Here is a 16,460-nt window from a genome sequence, read left to right as displayed (position 1 = left end):
AAATAAAGGGCCCTATCTTGATATTGGATACAAAAACATCTGGTACAGATGGTGCAAACGCAGTTGGGGCATGTCGGAGTACATGCAGCTGTTTAAGCAGCATGAATTGGTGCAAAGCTGGGTGCTGGACATAAATGGGTTTAATTTACCACTTTCATTAAGCATGGGTGTGTTGTAATCTGAACATAATATCAACCAATCAGAGCCTCCTTCCCTTTATACTGTAGAGCGCCAAGCACACAATGCTGTAGTATTGTAGTACTGTAATTGCTGCCAAAGGTGCATCAACAAAGTATTGAGCAAAGGGTGTGAATACTTATGTACATGTGATTTCTTAGTTGTTTTTTTTTTTTTTTTAATAAATTTGCAAAAATAAAAAAAAAAAACCTTTTTCATGTTGTCATTATGGGGTGTTGTGAGTAGAATTTTAAGGGGAAAATATTAATTTACTCCATTTTGGAATAAGGCTGGAACATAACAAAATGTGGGAAAAGTGAAGTGCTGTGAATACTTTCTGGATGCACCGTAAGGTGCGTCTGAGTGTTGCACTCTTTAAATACTACACAGCACTGGACTTTCAACCATTTAAGGTGCAAATATTTTCTGGTGACTTAGAATAATAAGACAACACCTCTGGGCGTGACCACACCTAATTTTTAGAGCAACTTACCCAGAAGAGCACAAGTAGTATTGTGATGTAGAGGATATAGAGGCTGGGCGTAAAAATAATATCTGCATTGGGTGGAATGAGGAATTACACTGGTGCTGCACTGTGCACCATCACCAGGTGGAAGATAGATAGGACCTAAATAGATTACTTGATGGTGGCTGAATCAATATTGTACTTTGGGAATTTCTGATCTACATCCATTATTTATACTTGTATGTAAAGTGATCAAATTACCTTTTCATCATCCTCGGTGAAGAGTTCTCCACTTGAAGACTTGTTGATGGCCTGAGCAACTCCAATGATCTCTCCGTCACTGTTACGAATGGGCATGCACAAGAGGGATTTGGTCTTGTATCCCGTCAGTTTATCAATTTCATCGCTGAACCGCCGATCCTGCAATCATAGGGACAGCAAAGATGTCATGTATGCACTTACACTCTTGTGGAAACACATTTTGCTGCAGACATTCAGATGACAGAGCAGGAAAATGTAGAACTCAAAAGGACAAGTCTAAACTCGAACAGAGTAGAACACAATTTGAAAAGAATTTGGCCCTGATTCTGTTCAAGTGTAACAAATAAAGATGCAAAACAGAGATGGTCACAGAGCTATTTAACAAATCATTTCTTCTCATATTCTGCATTTTTCTGTTTCTAGTGTAATTAATGATACAATAAACTGTGTACATCTAACCATTTATCAAATTTGTTGAAATGTATTGATGTTTTATGAGGGTGTGTCACAATCTCAGGAAGAATGGGATGGTAACAACAAATAAAACACAATTATTATTCCAATTTTTCACTGGGATTATACAACCCATGGCAATAATTATGGAATCACCGGCCTCGGAGGATGTTCATTCAGTTGTTTAATTTTGTAGAAAAAAAAGAAGATCACAGACATGACACAAAACTAAAGTCATTTCAAATGGCAACTTTCTGGCTTTAAGAAACACTATAAGAAATCAAGAAAAAAAATGTGGCAGTCAGTAACGGTTACTTTTTGAGACCAAGCAGAGGGAAAAAAAATATGGACTCACTCAATTCTGAGGAATAAATTATGGAATCACCCTGTAAATTTTCATCCCCAAAACTAACACCTGCATCAAATCAGATCTGCTCGTTAGTCTGCATCTAAAAAGGAGTGATCACACCTTGGAGAGCCGTTGCACCAAGTGGACTGACATGAATCATGGCTCCAACACGAGAGATGTCAGTTGAAACAAAGGAGAGGATTATCAAACTCTTAAAAGAGGGTAAATCATCGTGTAATGTTGCAAAAGATGTTGGTTGTTCACAGTCAGCTGTGTCTAAACTCTGGACCAAATACAAACAACATGGGAAGGTTGTTAAAGGCAAACATACTGGTAGACCAAGGAAGACATCAAAGCGTCAAGACAGATAACTTAAAGCAATATGTCTCAAAAATCGAAAATGCACAACAAAACAAATGAGGAATGAATGGGAGGAAACTGGAGTCAACGTCTGTGACCGAACTGTAAGAAACCGCCTAAAGGAAATGGGATTTACATACAGAAAAGCTAAACGAAAGCCATCATTAACACCTAAACAGAAAAAAACAAGGTTACAATTGGCTAAGGAAAAGCAATCGTGGGCTGTGGATGACTGGATGAAAGTCATATTCAGTGATGAATCTCGAATCTGCATTTGGCAAGGTGATGATGCTGGAACTTTTGTTTGGTGCTGTTCCAATGAGATTTATAAAGATGACTGCCTGAAGAGAACATGTAAATTTCCACAGTCATTGATGATATGGGGCTGCATGTCAGGTAAAAGCACTGGGGAGATGGCTGTCATTACATCATCAATAAATGCACAAGTTTACGTTGATATTTTGGACACTTTTCTTATCCCATCAATTGAAAGGATGTTTGGGGATGATGAAATCATTTTTCAAGATGATAATGCATCTTGCCATAGAGCAAAACTGTGAAAACATTCCTTGCAAAAAGACACATAGGGTCAATGTCATGGCCTGCAAATAGTCCGGATCTTAATCCAATTGAAAATCTTTGGTGGAAGTTGAAGAAAATGGTCCATGACAAGGCTCCAACCTGCAAAGCTGATCTGGCAACAGCAATCAGAGAAAGTTGGAGCCAGATTGAAGAAGAGTACTGTTTGTCACTCATTAAGTCCATGCCTCAGAGACTGCAAGCTGTTATAAAAGCCAGAGGTGGTGCAACAAAATACTAGTGATTTGTTGGAGCGTTCTTTTGTTTTTCATGATTCCATAATTTTTTCCTCAGAATTGAGTGATTCCATATTTTTTTCCCTCTGCTTGGTCTAAAAAAGTAACCGTTACTGACTGCCACAATTTTTTTCCTGATTTCTTATAGTGTTTCTTAAAGCCAGAAAGTTGCCATTTGAAATGACTTTAGTTTTGTGTCATGTCTGTGATCTGCTTTTTTTCTACAAAATTAAACAACTGAATGAACATCCTCCGAGGCCGGTGATTCCATAATTTTTGCCAGGGGTTGTAAATGTTGGCCAACAAAGAAGTTGAGCTTTCTCGCTACCATGAAAGATGACACCTGGAATTCTAAAACAATTTTTATCATCATGGTATTTTTTTGTTGTACACCATGCCACAGGATTAAAAATTCAAATTTGTAGAGGCAGTTTTGCCTTTCAAAGATCTGGATGGCCTTTCATATATATATTATATATGTGTGTGTGTATGTATGGTTCAACATTATGATTCATTCTTTTGAAAACTATTCATTAGTCTTTGTTAATTATTTTAAAAACGGTTGCAATGCCGCTAAGTGGAGCCAAAATAGACAAGAATTCTATTTTATGCAAATACTGAGCAACGCGACATGTTGACAGCCAATCCAAGTATAAAAGCAGTGTGGCGTCAGGTGGTTGCTCTCCCGAAGAAAATAATCTATTACGCTTGAAAACTGCTGCATTTCTGTGTAAATCTAATATGTTTAGCATTTTTTTAATCATATATTTTGTAAAGGTTAATGACATATAAACACTTCTAAATCTAAAAATGCTGTTTTTATAACCAGATAATACAGCTGAAGTGATTTGCAAGACATCTTACGGAGATGTTAGCATGCTAACTTGTGAAGCAGGAACGTCACTGTGAAAGATGCGCTGGAATTCCCATTCCTAAATGACGAATAGGAGAGCAGCGCTCGCACCACATCAGAGTAAGGCTGATGTCAGTGTCTCGGCTGCCAACCAATCACAGACTAGGAGAGAGAGGCCAGAATCTGGCCCAATTCAGTGCTGGTTGTCGGCTAAGTGCCTTACTGAAGGCTAAAGGGTGTGTCCAGCAGCAGCTCCTTCAAATTTAAAGCTACAGGAAGGAAAATATGTTTCTGGTTCTGCCTTCACTTGCTGCTGGAATTATGGTACATAAATACAACTTGATAACTTGTAAACTGCATGTAAGCGCCACTTCCAGTTGTAACTTTATGTATAAAAGTCAAACATTTGTGAAACAGGAGATCCCAAGTTGGTGTGACCTTCGACCTTTCAACATATTGGAGAACACATTCAGCCATGAAGTTCTTGATATTTAAGAGTTTAGCTATTGTGAGCTGTTTCTTGCAAAAATAATTTAACTCGTCCACTTCAATTTACTTCTATGCACTTAAGTTGATGTAGAACAATAAATATTTATCATTCTGTCCACAGCACAGTATAGTGGTATATAGTGGTAGTAGATTGTTGTTTTTGTTGTTGTTTGTTTTTTAATCACCAGTCTACTGTCTGTTTTGAGCAACAAACTTTCACAAACTATTTTAAACTCACTCATTGAGCTGTGCTGGTTTGCTGATGCTTCTAATTATAATATATTTTGGGGGGAAAACTTTAATAAAAATGAAATTAAAATGACTGACATTGTGAGAACTTTTTTTTTCTTTATTCTTAGCCTGCAGAGTTTATTTTGGACTGCAGTGAGCTGACAAGAGAGCGTTGGTAAAAGTACGCTCTGGTGATGTCACAAAGCAAATCACTTCAAAGCGCGCGCGGCACCTGATAGGCGTCTGGAATGTTGACTGTCTCTCCGTGCTCGGCCACGTATCCGATGATTCCTTTTCCCCACGGCACCTGAACCTCGTCCGAGTTGCTCATTGAGGGCAGGACGGTAGTGCCCGCGTGCACGTCGAAGAACTTGGACACGAGTGTTTTCTTGTTGCCCGTGCCCTCCACTAAGAACAAGGAGCAGCGGTCCGCGTCCACCATGATACAAACGAAGACTAGGATTTTGTAGCTCAGACTCGTCAGATCCAGGTCGTTGGAGATGTCTTTGACCAGCTCGAGGAAAAACTCCCGCTCGTTGTGCTCTTTGAGGTAATATTTGAAGTCCACGGCCGTGGACGGGTACTGTGGGATGTTGACTCTGGACTCCAGCAGCGCGCTCAGGATGTGCGCGGTGGTCGGGGGCAGAGAGCTGGCTTTCCTCAGCAGCGCTCTCCTCCTCATGCTCGTCAGCGGCTCCTGCGCTCTGGAGTTGACGTGCTCGTCGTACGTCCTGTTGGCGTTGATGGCTTTGGATCTGGCGAAAGTTTTGCGCAGCTCCTTCTGCGAGGCTCGTCTCTGCAGACCGTCGCACTTGCTGGCCCAGCTGTCTTTGCTTTTGTCCGGCTCCGATGTGGTGGCGGAGGCGGAGGCGCAGGCGGCGGCGGCTGTGGGACTTTTGGTCGCTTGGTGGTTCTTGAGCCATTTCTCCACCATGCTGTACTTCCCTTTTCTATTCAGGTAGTCCTCCAACAAATCGGGATGCGAGTCCAGGAAACTTTCCACGTCGGAGAAGAGTAGATTTGGCACAGCCATGGCTGTTCTTCAGTGAGCCAAATCCATGAGGTCGTCGTGCAGAGAAATGTCATCTAGAAGGCTTTAAAGTAGGGATCGATGCCACAACTTCCACGGTGCTGGAAACACAGAAGCTCCCGCAGCGTGTCCAGGGTCCACTCTGGGATGGAGACTCCCTTTACACGCCAACATTTTCCCCTCCACGGCATGCGCGCGTTGATTAAATGTGACAGATTAAAGTGGATGGAAACAAATTCACACTCTAGACGACTGTGAAGGCAAATCCTTCAGCCACTACGGTGCGTTGCCGTCGTATTGGTCTTCTTGTGCGCAAATGACGCTGGCTGTGGTTGGCTGCTGATGCTCGCTTCGTCACAGTCAGGAGCGCAGGATTGTTTCAGTCCTCCAGCTTTTTGAACCCTTTGCACTCCTTGGAAAGACTCTCAGTGCACACAGGATGATGATAACTTGAGTAAATGTGTGCTCTTGTGGTGGTTTTTATTTATTTATAAGCTTGACTTCACTTTTTGACGCTACATAGTTTTGGTGACATAGGCGGCTCCATGGTAAGGGCGGTACCCCCCCCCCCCCCCAGAACTTCATTAGATAGTATAAGCTCCATTTGTTTCTTATTCACTCTACTTCTTTGTGTTCTTGGACAAGATATTTCATCTGCATTATGCCAGTCCACCTACTTACACCCAAATGGCGACCAGCGTTGGGCGGGGAAGTAACCTGGAATGGACTGGGGTCCTGTCCAAGGAGACTCTCATCCATCTCACACTACAATATTTGTCCATAAGCACCGGCACCATGAGCTTCAAAGTTTGTATAGGACTATATTTTCGACCATGATCCCACCAGAAAATTGACATTTACCATTCAAATGCTACATTTCTGCAGTGGCACAGTTCTAATAATCTGCTAACCAATAATTATTAAAGCTAACTTTTTCTTTAGCGGGTTAGTTTTTCAGCTAACTATGAAAACCATTAGTGGACCAAATAGCTTCTGCTTTGGCTGTATTGATATGCAGGTGGCCACTTGCTCACATCATCTTCACATCATAATGTGTTTAATTACAAATCAACTTCTTCACATAACTAACTTCATATAAAAATTAGCAGTTAGTGTCAGCTTCATCTACATGTTTTCACATTTTTGGTATTATCGCAGTTAACCTTTCAGTTAGTGGCTTAGTGTTATCAAAGCCAACGTTTCGGGCAGCTGTGCCCACCACTGGTTTTCTACCTCAGTTTCTCACATGCTCAATTAGCGGCCCCAGTTTCCGTAGTGCCCATGAGATATTGTCTTTGCAGCACACTGGGTTCAGCTGAGCATGTGCACATTACTTGCATGATTCAAGATGTATAATTCTTTCATTGTCCTAGTTGCTTTAGTATGCTAGCATGATTTTTTTTTAACAGTTTTCTTCATTGACAAATATGTCTGGCCAGGAATCTGGTGAAATTGAGTCCATTGTTAAGGGACAGTGAAGGAAAATAGTGGAGCGTAGTCACTATCCTGGTCTGGAGTTCTCTGTATGTCCTTGTGTGCCCAAACCATGATGATATACCCTGACCAGATCCATTTCTAATGGGGAAATGTATTACACTGTCTGCTGGTTTGTTGGCTAATAGCCAACATTTATGTGTCAAGACAATATTGAGGGCACGTTTTACAAATTCTGGCCACGTTTAAGTAGATTGTACGTTTGTTTTACTCAAACAATGCTTAAAATGTGCGCACAATATAACAAAACGTGCGCACAATATAATAAAATGTGTGCACGTTCTCTCCACAGGCAAAACATTTTGCAATGACACTTCCAGGGCTCCGTATGTATTGTATGCATGCATCAACAACATGAATGTAGTAGGCACCTTAGATTTACTTTAAATAAAATCACATTTGCACATTTACTATGAACTTTGTGTGTCCTCTGTGAAATAATCACTGCCCCCCCCCCCCCCACCCCCACCACCACCAAGAGAAAAAACATCCATGGAGCCGCCACTGTTTGTTGAGTGTATTGTTCATGTGAGGTTCTGTGCTAGTAGCAATATTATTCTATAATTAGAATATGATTAAACGATGCATTCGGTGCAGCACACATCATGGATTTGCATGAGAAAACTTTTTTTTTTTTTGGGATGACAAGTGCAATCAAATCTGACCTAATTAAATGGAAGATGCGCACAGTCACATTTCCTGTGGATCTTGCACTTTTGCAGTACACCGTAGCCTCAAAGCTTTGGCACGCGTGGAAACTGCAGTGCTGGTTTAATTAGATCATATCGACAGTTACTGGGGGGAGTCAGAAAATTGAATTCCTTCACTTTAGTAGTCGTAGTAGTATGTAGTTATGCCTGGTGAACACTAGAGGGAGGTACACTACAACACTTGGAAACAAAATAATAAAAAATAAAATCGGCACTCCTGTGCAACACGCATATATAAATATATAAATGCACATGTAAACAAATATCAATTCATTAGGACAAATTATGATAATGAAATGACCACCCTCCCACGAAAATACAAAATTATTTCTTGGGAAATTAGTGCACATAAAAGCGTGTTGTATGAACCAAGATTTTTCCTGAAAGAAGTTATTTTGTTGACAAAAGATAAGTATATTGCAGGAATAACAGATTACCTTAAAGAAATAAATTATCTTGTGTAATTGAGATAATAGTCATCTGAGCAAATGTACTGTTATTAAATAAGTTATCTTTTCTGGGAGCAACTTGTTCTGAAATAAGTTATTGTGTGCATGAGACAGTTATCTTGCAGGAACAACATATCTTGTGGGACTAAAATTTACTGTGCACTTAAGATAAGCATATTATGAAATACGTTATTTTCTTGTTCAGAGTGATTATCTTGAATGACCAACATATCTTGTGCACCAAAGATAATTTACCTTTTGGAAAGAACATATTATCTAGTAGGCTACATGATAATGAGTACTATATAATCTTGTATGAATATATTACCGCCATTTTATACACACAAGATAATCATCTTGTCTAAGCAATGTATTATCTTATGAAATAAAGTTAGTTTGTATCTTGTGGGGAAAAACATTATGTTGTGAAATATGTTATTTTATTGTGCACACAAAATAATGGTCTTGCATGATTCATCTATTATCTTATGGGAGAAAGTTTATTTTCTTGCACAATTAAGATAATTTACATCAAGTACAAATAACCCATTACCTTAATAACTCTGTTAACCTGGTCACCTAATGATCTTGTGTTCACATATGACTAGTTTAATAAAGTTCACTTATTACATATCTGGTATAATTGTAGTTAACAAGCATTCATTCTGCAGTCAGTATGAGCTGGTCTAATATATATATATATATATATATATATAATTCTGTCTGCAGTCAGTATGAGCTGCTCTGTATATATATATATATATATATATATATATATATATATATATATATATATATATATATATATATATATATATATATATACACTCAACAAAAATATAAATGCAACACTTTTGGTTTTGCTCCCATTTTGTATGAGATGAACTCAAAGATCTAAAACTTTTTCCACATACACAATATCACCATTTCCCTCAAATATTGTTCACAAACCAGTCGAAATCTGTGATAGTGAGCACTTCTCCTTTGCTGAGATAATCCATCCCACCTCACAGGTGTGCCATACCAAGATGCTGATTAGACACCATGATTAGTGCTCAGGTGTGCCTTAGACTGTCCACAATAAAAGGCCACTCTGAAAGGTGCAGTTTTGTTTTATTGGGGGGGATACCAGTCAGTATCTGGTGTGACCACCATTTGCCTCATGCAGTGCAACACATCTCCTTCGCATAGAGTTGATCAGGTTGTCAATTGTGGCCTGTGGAATGTTGGTCCACTCCTCTTCAATGGCTGTGTGAAATTGTTGGATATTGGCAGGAACTGGTACACGCTGTAGTATATGCAGGTCCAGAGCATCCCAAACATGCTCAATGGGTGACATGTCCGGTGAGTATGCCGGCCATTCAAGAACTGGGACATTTTCAGCTTCCAAGAATTGTGTACAGATCCTTGCAACATGGGGCCGTGCATTATCCTGCTGCAACATGAGGTGATGTTCTTGGATGTATGGCACAACAATGGGCCTCAGGATCTCGTCACGGTATCTCTGTGCATTCAAAATGCCATCAATAAAATGCACCTGTGTTCTTCGTCCATAACAGACGCCTGCCCATACCATAACCCCACCGCCACCATGGGCCACTCGATCCACAACATTGACATCAGAAAACCGCTCACCCACGCTGTCTGCCATCTGCCCTGGACAGTGTGAACCGGGATTCATCCGTGAAAACACCTCTCCAACGTGCCAAACGCTAGCGAATGTGAGCATTTGCCCACTCAAGTCGATTACGACGACGAACTGGAGTCAGGTCGAGACCCTGATGAGGATGACGAGCATGCAGATGAGCTTCCCTGAGACGGTTTCTGACAGTTTGTGCAGAAATTCTTTGGTTATGCAAACCGATTGTTTCAGCAGCTGTCCGAGTGGCTGGTCTCAGACGATCTTGCAGGTGAACATGCTGGATGTGGAGGTCCTGGGCTGGTGTGGTTACACGTGGTCTGCAGTTGTGAGGCTGGTTGGATGTACTGCCAAATTCTCTGAAACGCCTTTGGAGACGGCTTAGGGTAAAGAAATGAACATTCAATACACGAGCAACAGCTCTGGTTGACATTCCTGCTGTCAGCATGCCAATTGCACGCTCCCTCAAATCTTGCGACATCTGTGGCATTGTGTTGTGTGATAAAACTGCACCTTTCAGAGTGGCCTTTTATTGTGGGCAGTCTAAGGCACACCTGTGCACTAATCATGGTGTCTAATCAGCATCTTGGTATGGCACACCTGTGAGGTGGGATGGATTATCTCAGCAAAGGAGAAGTGCTCACTATCACAGATTTAGACTGGTTTGTGAACAATATTTGAGGGAAATGGTGATATTGTGTATGTGGAAAAAGTTTTAGATCTTTGAGTTCATCTCATACAAAATGGGAGCAAAACCAAAAGTGTTGCATTTATATTTTTGTTGAGTGTATATTACATAATTCAGTTGTGTAGCCATATAAAAAGAAATCTCATTCCATCTTTACAGTTGCTTTAAAGGGAAACAAGTGGAGCAAAATTGGGGGAAATTAGGGTTGTTTGATAAAAGTGACCATAAATAAAAATCAAAACCACAGCTTTTATTTTGGAAAAAACTAAACATCCATTTCAAATTAAACTGTTTTGATCACTGACTCATATTCAATCAGTTATTTTCACCAAACTGAAACTATTTTTGAAATGTGAAGTTTTGTTGCTCATCTCACATCAACAAAGACTGACTTGAATTTCAGATTCTTGATAAATAATAATAATAAAAAAAATACTGGTTACTTTATGAGCGAGGAGCTTATGATGGGCCTTCCCCACCATTAGACTAAGATTTCACATTGATCATATCATTGGTTGCAGCACTTGAGACACCAGACCAATTCCATCCTGTTCATGAGGTAATGCACAGAAAACCTCCATCAGTTTCACACAATCAAACACACTGACAACATGTTTAGTGTTTAGTTGTCTTTAACTTACAACTTCAACTGACTTAGAAAGCAATGAGGTATCAGTCACAGATCATTCTGGAGGAGACTGAGAAAAAAAAAAAAAAAAAAAAAAAAAAAAAAAAAAACCATGAACATGTTATGAACAGAAAATTAAAAAAATTGATTGTCTGCTACAGTTATTAATAAAAGAATGAAAAAAAAATACTGGGTGACATTTTACAGAGGCACAGCTTTCAGTCCCTGCTTTTGGAATACACATTATATCGTAGAATAAATTACGCTTGAAAAGAGCCTCTTAAAACCAGGGCACGCGCGTTTCTCCACCAAAACAGAGAACCTTATCAGAAAGAGGTCCACACTGCACAACGTTCACACCAAAAATCAAAGAACCTGAAGCTGTGTCTGCTGTTGAGATAATCGCACTGTCAATATTGAACAAGATGTACAGAAACTAAGAGAAAGAATTAGAACAGGATTCTAGCCTTTTGGCAGGGGGGGAAACGAACATATTGATGTGGTGAGCTGTTCATAAGTTGAAAAACTAATTTTTAAAACAGGCACAGTTTCAGAGTTGAAGGCATCTTTATGAAGTTGCAGACTTGAGATATGCTATGAGGTCAGCTCGTTCAGACTTCTTCTTAATGCCAGCGAAGACCATCTTTGTTCCTGGAATGTATTTCTTTGGGTTCTCCAAATAAACGAGGAGGGTGTCTTCATCCCAGATGATTCCTATAATTTAAAAAGTGAGTATGTGATGATTAGACACAAAAAAAACACAAACTTGTTATATCTGTTCTGGATTATTAACATATGCAGAGTATTTACCTTTGCTTTTGTTGGCCTCAGTGTAGCTGAAGCCTGGAGCTTGGCCGGTTTGACGTCCAAAAAGGCCCCAAAGGTTTGGTCCGACCTTGTGTTTTCCATTTTGCTCCACAGTGTGGCATTGGGCACACTTTAACACAAACACCTTCTTTCCCTTCTCAATGTCTCCAGACATGGCTCCTATTAGGACAAAAAAAAAGAAAAAAGTTAGTAACTACAGAAATAGTTTGACATTTACAAATTCTGTTGATTACATGTGGTCACTTGCAAAAATAAAAATTCAATGCAACAGGCTAGACCCCGAGATACTTAAAGGGGGTCTAGCCTGTTGCATTGAAGCTCTCGATTTAGCTCTCTAGCAAAGCTCTCGATTTACCGATCAATCTACGTTCCGATCGTCACCTATGGTCATGAGATTTGGCTCACGACCGAAAGAACAAGATCGCGAGTACAAGCAACCAAGATGAGTTTCCTCCGCAGGGTGGCTGGGTGCTCCCTTAGAGATAGAGTGAGGAGCTCGGTCACTCGGGAGGAGCTCAGAGTCCAGCCGCTGCTCCTCCACATCAAAAGGAGCCAGCTGACGTGGCTCGGGCATCTTTTCCGGATGCCCCCGGACACCTTGCTGGAGAGGTGTTCCGGGCACGTCTCATCAGGAGGAGGCCCCGGGGAAGACCCAGGACACGCTGGAGAGACTATGTCTCTAGGCTGGCTTGGGAATGCCTTGGGGTTCCCCCGGAGGAGCTGGGGGAGGTGTGTGTGGATTGGGATGTCTGGGCAGCTTTGCTTGAGCTGCTGCCCCCGCGACCCGACTCCGGATAAAGCGGAAGAAAATGGATGGATGGATGCAACAGGCTATTTATATTTCTACTAAAGCAGAGTTTAGTTTTAAAAAATAGTAAGGCCCATCAGCTTCTCAATAATTTCACCCAGGATAGATCCACCTCAGCTCTGCGTGTAGATTTAGCACAGGTTTTACACCAGATGCCCATCCACATTACATGGAGAACAGGCAGGAGTGGCCTTCAACCAGGAACCTTCTGCTCCACCCTGCCCAGTTTACGGTAAGGAAATTTTATCCCCTGTTTACAATGGGGTGCTCAGGTCAAAGGAGTTTCAGTCTTTTGTTCATGGTAATGAGTCATTCACGTCATCAAGGGAGCCATCAGAAAGGCATCCATCCCATCATTAGAGGGACAGCTGTCCTGCCATTAGGTGTGCTAATTAGAGCTATTGTTTAGTCACTAGCCTACAGCAGTCTGCCTCTCAGTAGGAGGGGTCTGGTTAGGTTTAAAACTCCAGCTTTTGTTGGCTTCTGTTTTATTCTTCTCTACAAGAGTCAGACAGAAGTCAGACTTCCAGAGCAAGAATTTTAGCTGAGGAAGCTTCTGCGATTTGAAGCGAAACGTCCTCGCGTCAAGCAACCCAGTCCAGTCGAAGATTCAAGCTTCTCTACTATGGAAACCACCTGGACAACTGAGAGCCTACACACAAACATACGGGAAGGAAATTAATTCTCTTCAAGTTGTTTAATCAGACTGTATACTGATTTAGCCACCAGATGGCGCTCACGTCCAAGTTGCACATGCATCGAAGCCAAACCACTCCAAGTCTGATGCGTGGAAACCGATGACGTCCCAACACATCCCCATTATATACTAAAAGTATTTTCATTACAGAAGATTTTCGGGGGGCAGTAAATATTTGAAAAAAAAAAAATCTGTCTCTGATATTTGAGGAAAAAAGCCCATGAATGTTTTCCGAATTTCCCATTCATACTTACAGAGTGGTTAATTAGGGCCGACCGACTCATCTTCGGGGGTTTTACAGCGATACCTTTATGATGTCACCAGTGCCACCTTCGCCCTTTTTGCCCTGACGAACCCTCCCACTTTGTCGACACCCTACTGTACGCTGACTTTATAGACGCATCTACCAAGTGGCTTATAGTAGTTATAAAATCGGTCATTTAGCTAGTATCTGCTGTTTCGAATAACTTAAAACCAAGGGCGTAGGTTTGGTCTCAGCTTTGGTAGGGACAATACCACCCCCACCCCCCGGCCCCCCTGCCCACCACCACCCCCTAACCCACTCATACCATTAGATGCACAAGTACAGCATAATACATAACATATGATGACATAATGCTGAATAATTTAACACTTTATTTACAATATTAAGTGTGTAGGCAAACAAACAAATAGCTTAAATAACAAAATTGCACCCAAAATCATGAATCTATTCTATAGGCCTACACCTGAGAGAACAAGACAACAACAAAAAATATACTTGTGGAGCTAAAAAAAAAAAAAAGTTTTTGCAACCAAGATGTATAATCTATTCTCTTCATCAATAATGCAGTTGTAGGTATCTGGCAACCTAATTTGCCAAAAAAAAAAAAAAGGGATTTCCAATAACATATATGGTGTATTACGGTAAACGTAAGCCTGTGATGTCATAACGCAGAGGAAAAACACGGAAGTTTCACACTAGTGCGCCGCTGATTCTCATTACCGTAAGTTCTCATGTAAGCCCTCACTCTGAAAAATTTCAACACTGACAGCAAGTCAAGAACCCGTGCTTTCCAACAGTATGCTATATGTTGCATATATAAAGTGCGTTCGGTGACTTTTGAAACGAGGGAAAAGTATGAAAAAGAGCGCAAAACTGACAGTACAGAGACAGACAGCAAACATAAATGTAGTAATTTTTGAGGAAAAGGCAGGGTGTTAGTGTCATTTGTGAAGATGTGTTTGTGTGGGTGTGCAGTTTATTTTAAGTGTGGCGCACAGCATTGTTCGCAAGCCCCGCCCTTCTTGTTTTTCCGCACCGGAGCAGTGTTGCCAGATATGAAATATGAAACTATCGTACCAAAACCTCAAAATTATCGTATTTTGGGAGAAATTATCGTACACAAACAAAACGCATACAACGTAGCTATTTTTGCGTTTTTTTTTTTTTTTAATTTACAAAGAATTTTGTCACATTTTTAAACAGTAATTATAGTAATGGGGAAACTATGGCACAGAAAGAACACAAATGCACAAGCAAATGCACTACCAGACTAGAAAGATTTTTTTTTTTTCTGTGAAGGGACACAAACGTGTCAATTACCAGACTAGAAAGAGTCGAATTCAACCTCGAGGTCGCTGTCGTCATCCGATGCCATGGCCACTTGTGCAGATTTTGTTGAACACAGAAAAAATGTTGACACCTCCATAAGGAACTTGAACCTTTTTTTTTTATTATTTTTCTTGTATATCTCTTTGCTCTTGTGTTTTGTTCATTTGTTATTGCATTTGTTGAAATAAAGTTTCGAAAAAAAAAAAAGATGTTGGCTGGGGAATCTTCCTGTCACGGCAGAGATAGGATGGGAACTTGTATAGAGAGGGGGCGGGCTTTCAAATGACTGTCCCGGTCGCCCAAAGCCAGCAGCAGCCCTATGTGTGGTGTGTCTTTGATGCCGCCTGAGTGCAACGCCTGCAAAATGATTCTTGGGTGTCAGAGAGAGATGCGTGTTTGGGCAACCAACTGAAATGATCGTACATATTGGATTTTTTCCCATTATTGATCGTACAGAGGGCAAAACTATCGTACAAATACGATAATTATCGTACATCTGGCAACACTGCACTGGAGCCACCCATCCTCTGTGCTCCGGGACCTCCCACTTTACAAATGAAGCACTGCCTACCACGAGATGCGCTTTGTTTACGTCCATGTGAGAAGAACGTGAGCCAATGAAATTGCAACATGGTAACCCTGTCACTCTGGCACGTCGAAAACACAAAACGTGACGACTAAAATTATAGTATCGAGTTCGCAAAAAAATAGTGAATGATTTTGATATATATAAAAAAAAATGCTAAATATTGGTAGGGACTATTTTGCCATCCCAAAATATTGGTTGTGACTTGTCCCTATGGTCCATATGCAAACCTACGCCCCTGCTTAAAACCAGCAAAAGTGCAAAGCGGATACTGACCGCTGAAAAATGACGTCTTTTTTGTGTTGTGCGCATGCGCACTAAGCCTCGGTAGGACGAAATGTCAGGACACCGGTACTTCCAGTTTTATCTGTACTTTACTCCCTGGTCTTGACCAGGTTACGCAACCAGCTCATTAAGTCTCTTAAAAAAAATACATTTCAAAAAACTATTTCCAGCCCATAGATAACCCGCGATCTGTGTTATTAAAGAAATACATCCCAACAAGTCCAAGTTGTACTGTTTGTATATAACGTTCGTAATACACGAAAACACCACAGCAAATTTAACAAACACATCCGTGACTTCGATCACATTTGAGTAAATAACAAGCCATTTTTTAAATAAAGGTTTTAACCGGAAGCGTACAGTCAGACCACGTTGTAGAACACCGGCAGTCAGAATAAAGTTCCTACTTTAAAACAAACACACAATATGAACACCTAAAAAAAATACTTACCTTTTGTTGGTTGTTAATCCGAGGACTTGTTGCTAAACGAGGCCGTTTAGACGTTCTTTGGTCAGGTGCGATCACGCGTGGGAACACAAAAAGTGTGCTCCGTGAACAGTGGGTCTACG

The 16,460-nt window shown here is 40.7% G+C and overlaps 2 protein-coding genes across 2 annotated transcripts in view; both read right to left on the bottom strand.

The window, feature by feature from the left end:
- Positions 1 to 5,980, bottom strand: part of pde11a (phosphodiesterase 11a) — a 123,555-nt gene extending 117,575 nt beyond the window's left edge. The window contains exons 1-2 of the mRNA XM_034186517.1: positions 4,687 to 5,980; positions 905 to 1,063 (exon numbers count right to left, since the gene is read on the bottom strand). Of these exons, the coding sequence (XP_034042408.1) occupies positions 905 to 1,063; positions 4,687 to 5,487 (960 nt within the window). The 5' untranslated portion in view covers positions 5,488 to 5,980. The remainder of the gene's footprint in view (positions 1 to 904; positions 1,064 to 4,686) is intronic.
- Positions 5,981 to 11,081: 5,101 nt separating this feature from the next.
- On the bottom strand, positions 11,082 to 16,460 carry LOC117525189 (cytochrome c iso-1/iso-2). The gene is made up of 3 exons (XM_034187034.1): positions 16,342 to 16,460; positions 11,903 to 12,079; positions 11,082 to 11,806 (listed from the first exon to the last, which is right to left on the bottom strand). Exons 2-3 carry the CDS (start codon positions 12,072 to 12,074, stop codon positions 11,661 to 11,663), a joined length of 318 nt encoding a protein of 105 aa, XP_034042925.1. The 5' UTR covers positions 12,075 to 12,079; positions 16,342 to 16,460; the 3' UTR covers positions 11,082 to 11,660.

The sequence above is a fragment of the Thalassophryne amazonica genome, chromosome 14 (assembly GCF_902500255.1).
Source record: "Thalassophryne amazonica chromosome 14, fThaAma1.1, whole genome shotgun sequence".
Classification (NCBI taxonomy): Eukaryota; Metazoa; Chordata; class Actinopteri; order Batrachoidiformes; family Batrachoididae; genus Thalassophryne; species Thalassophryne amazonica.
This window is presented reverse-complemented; position numbering and strand designations above follow the sequence as displayed.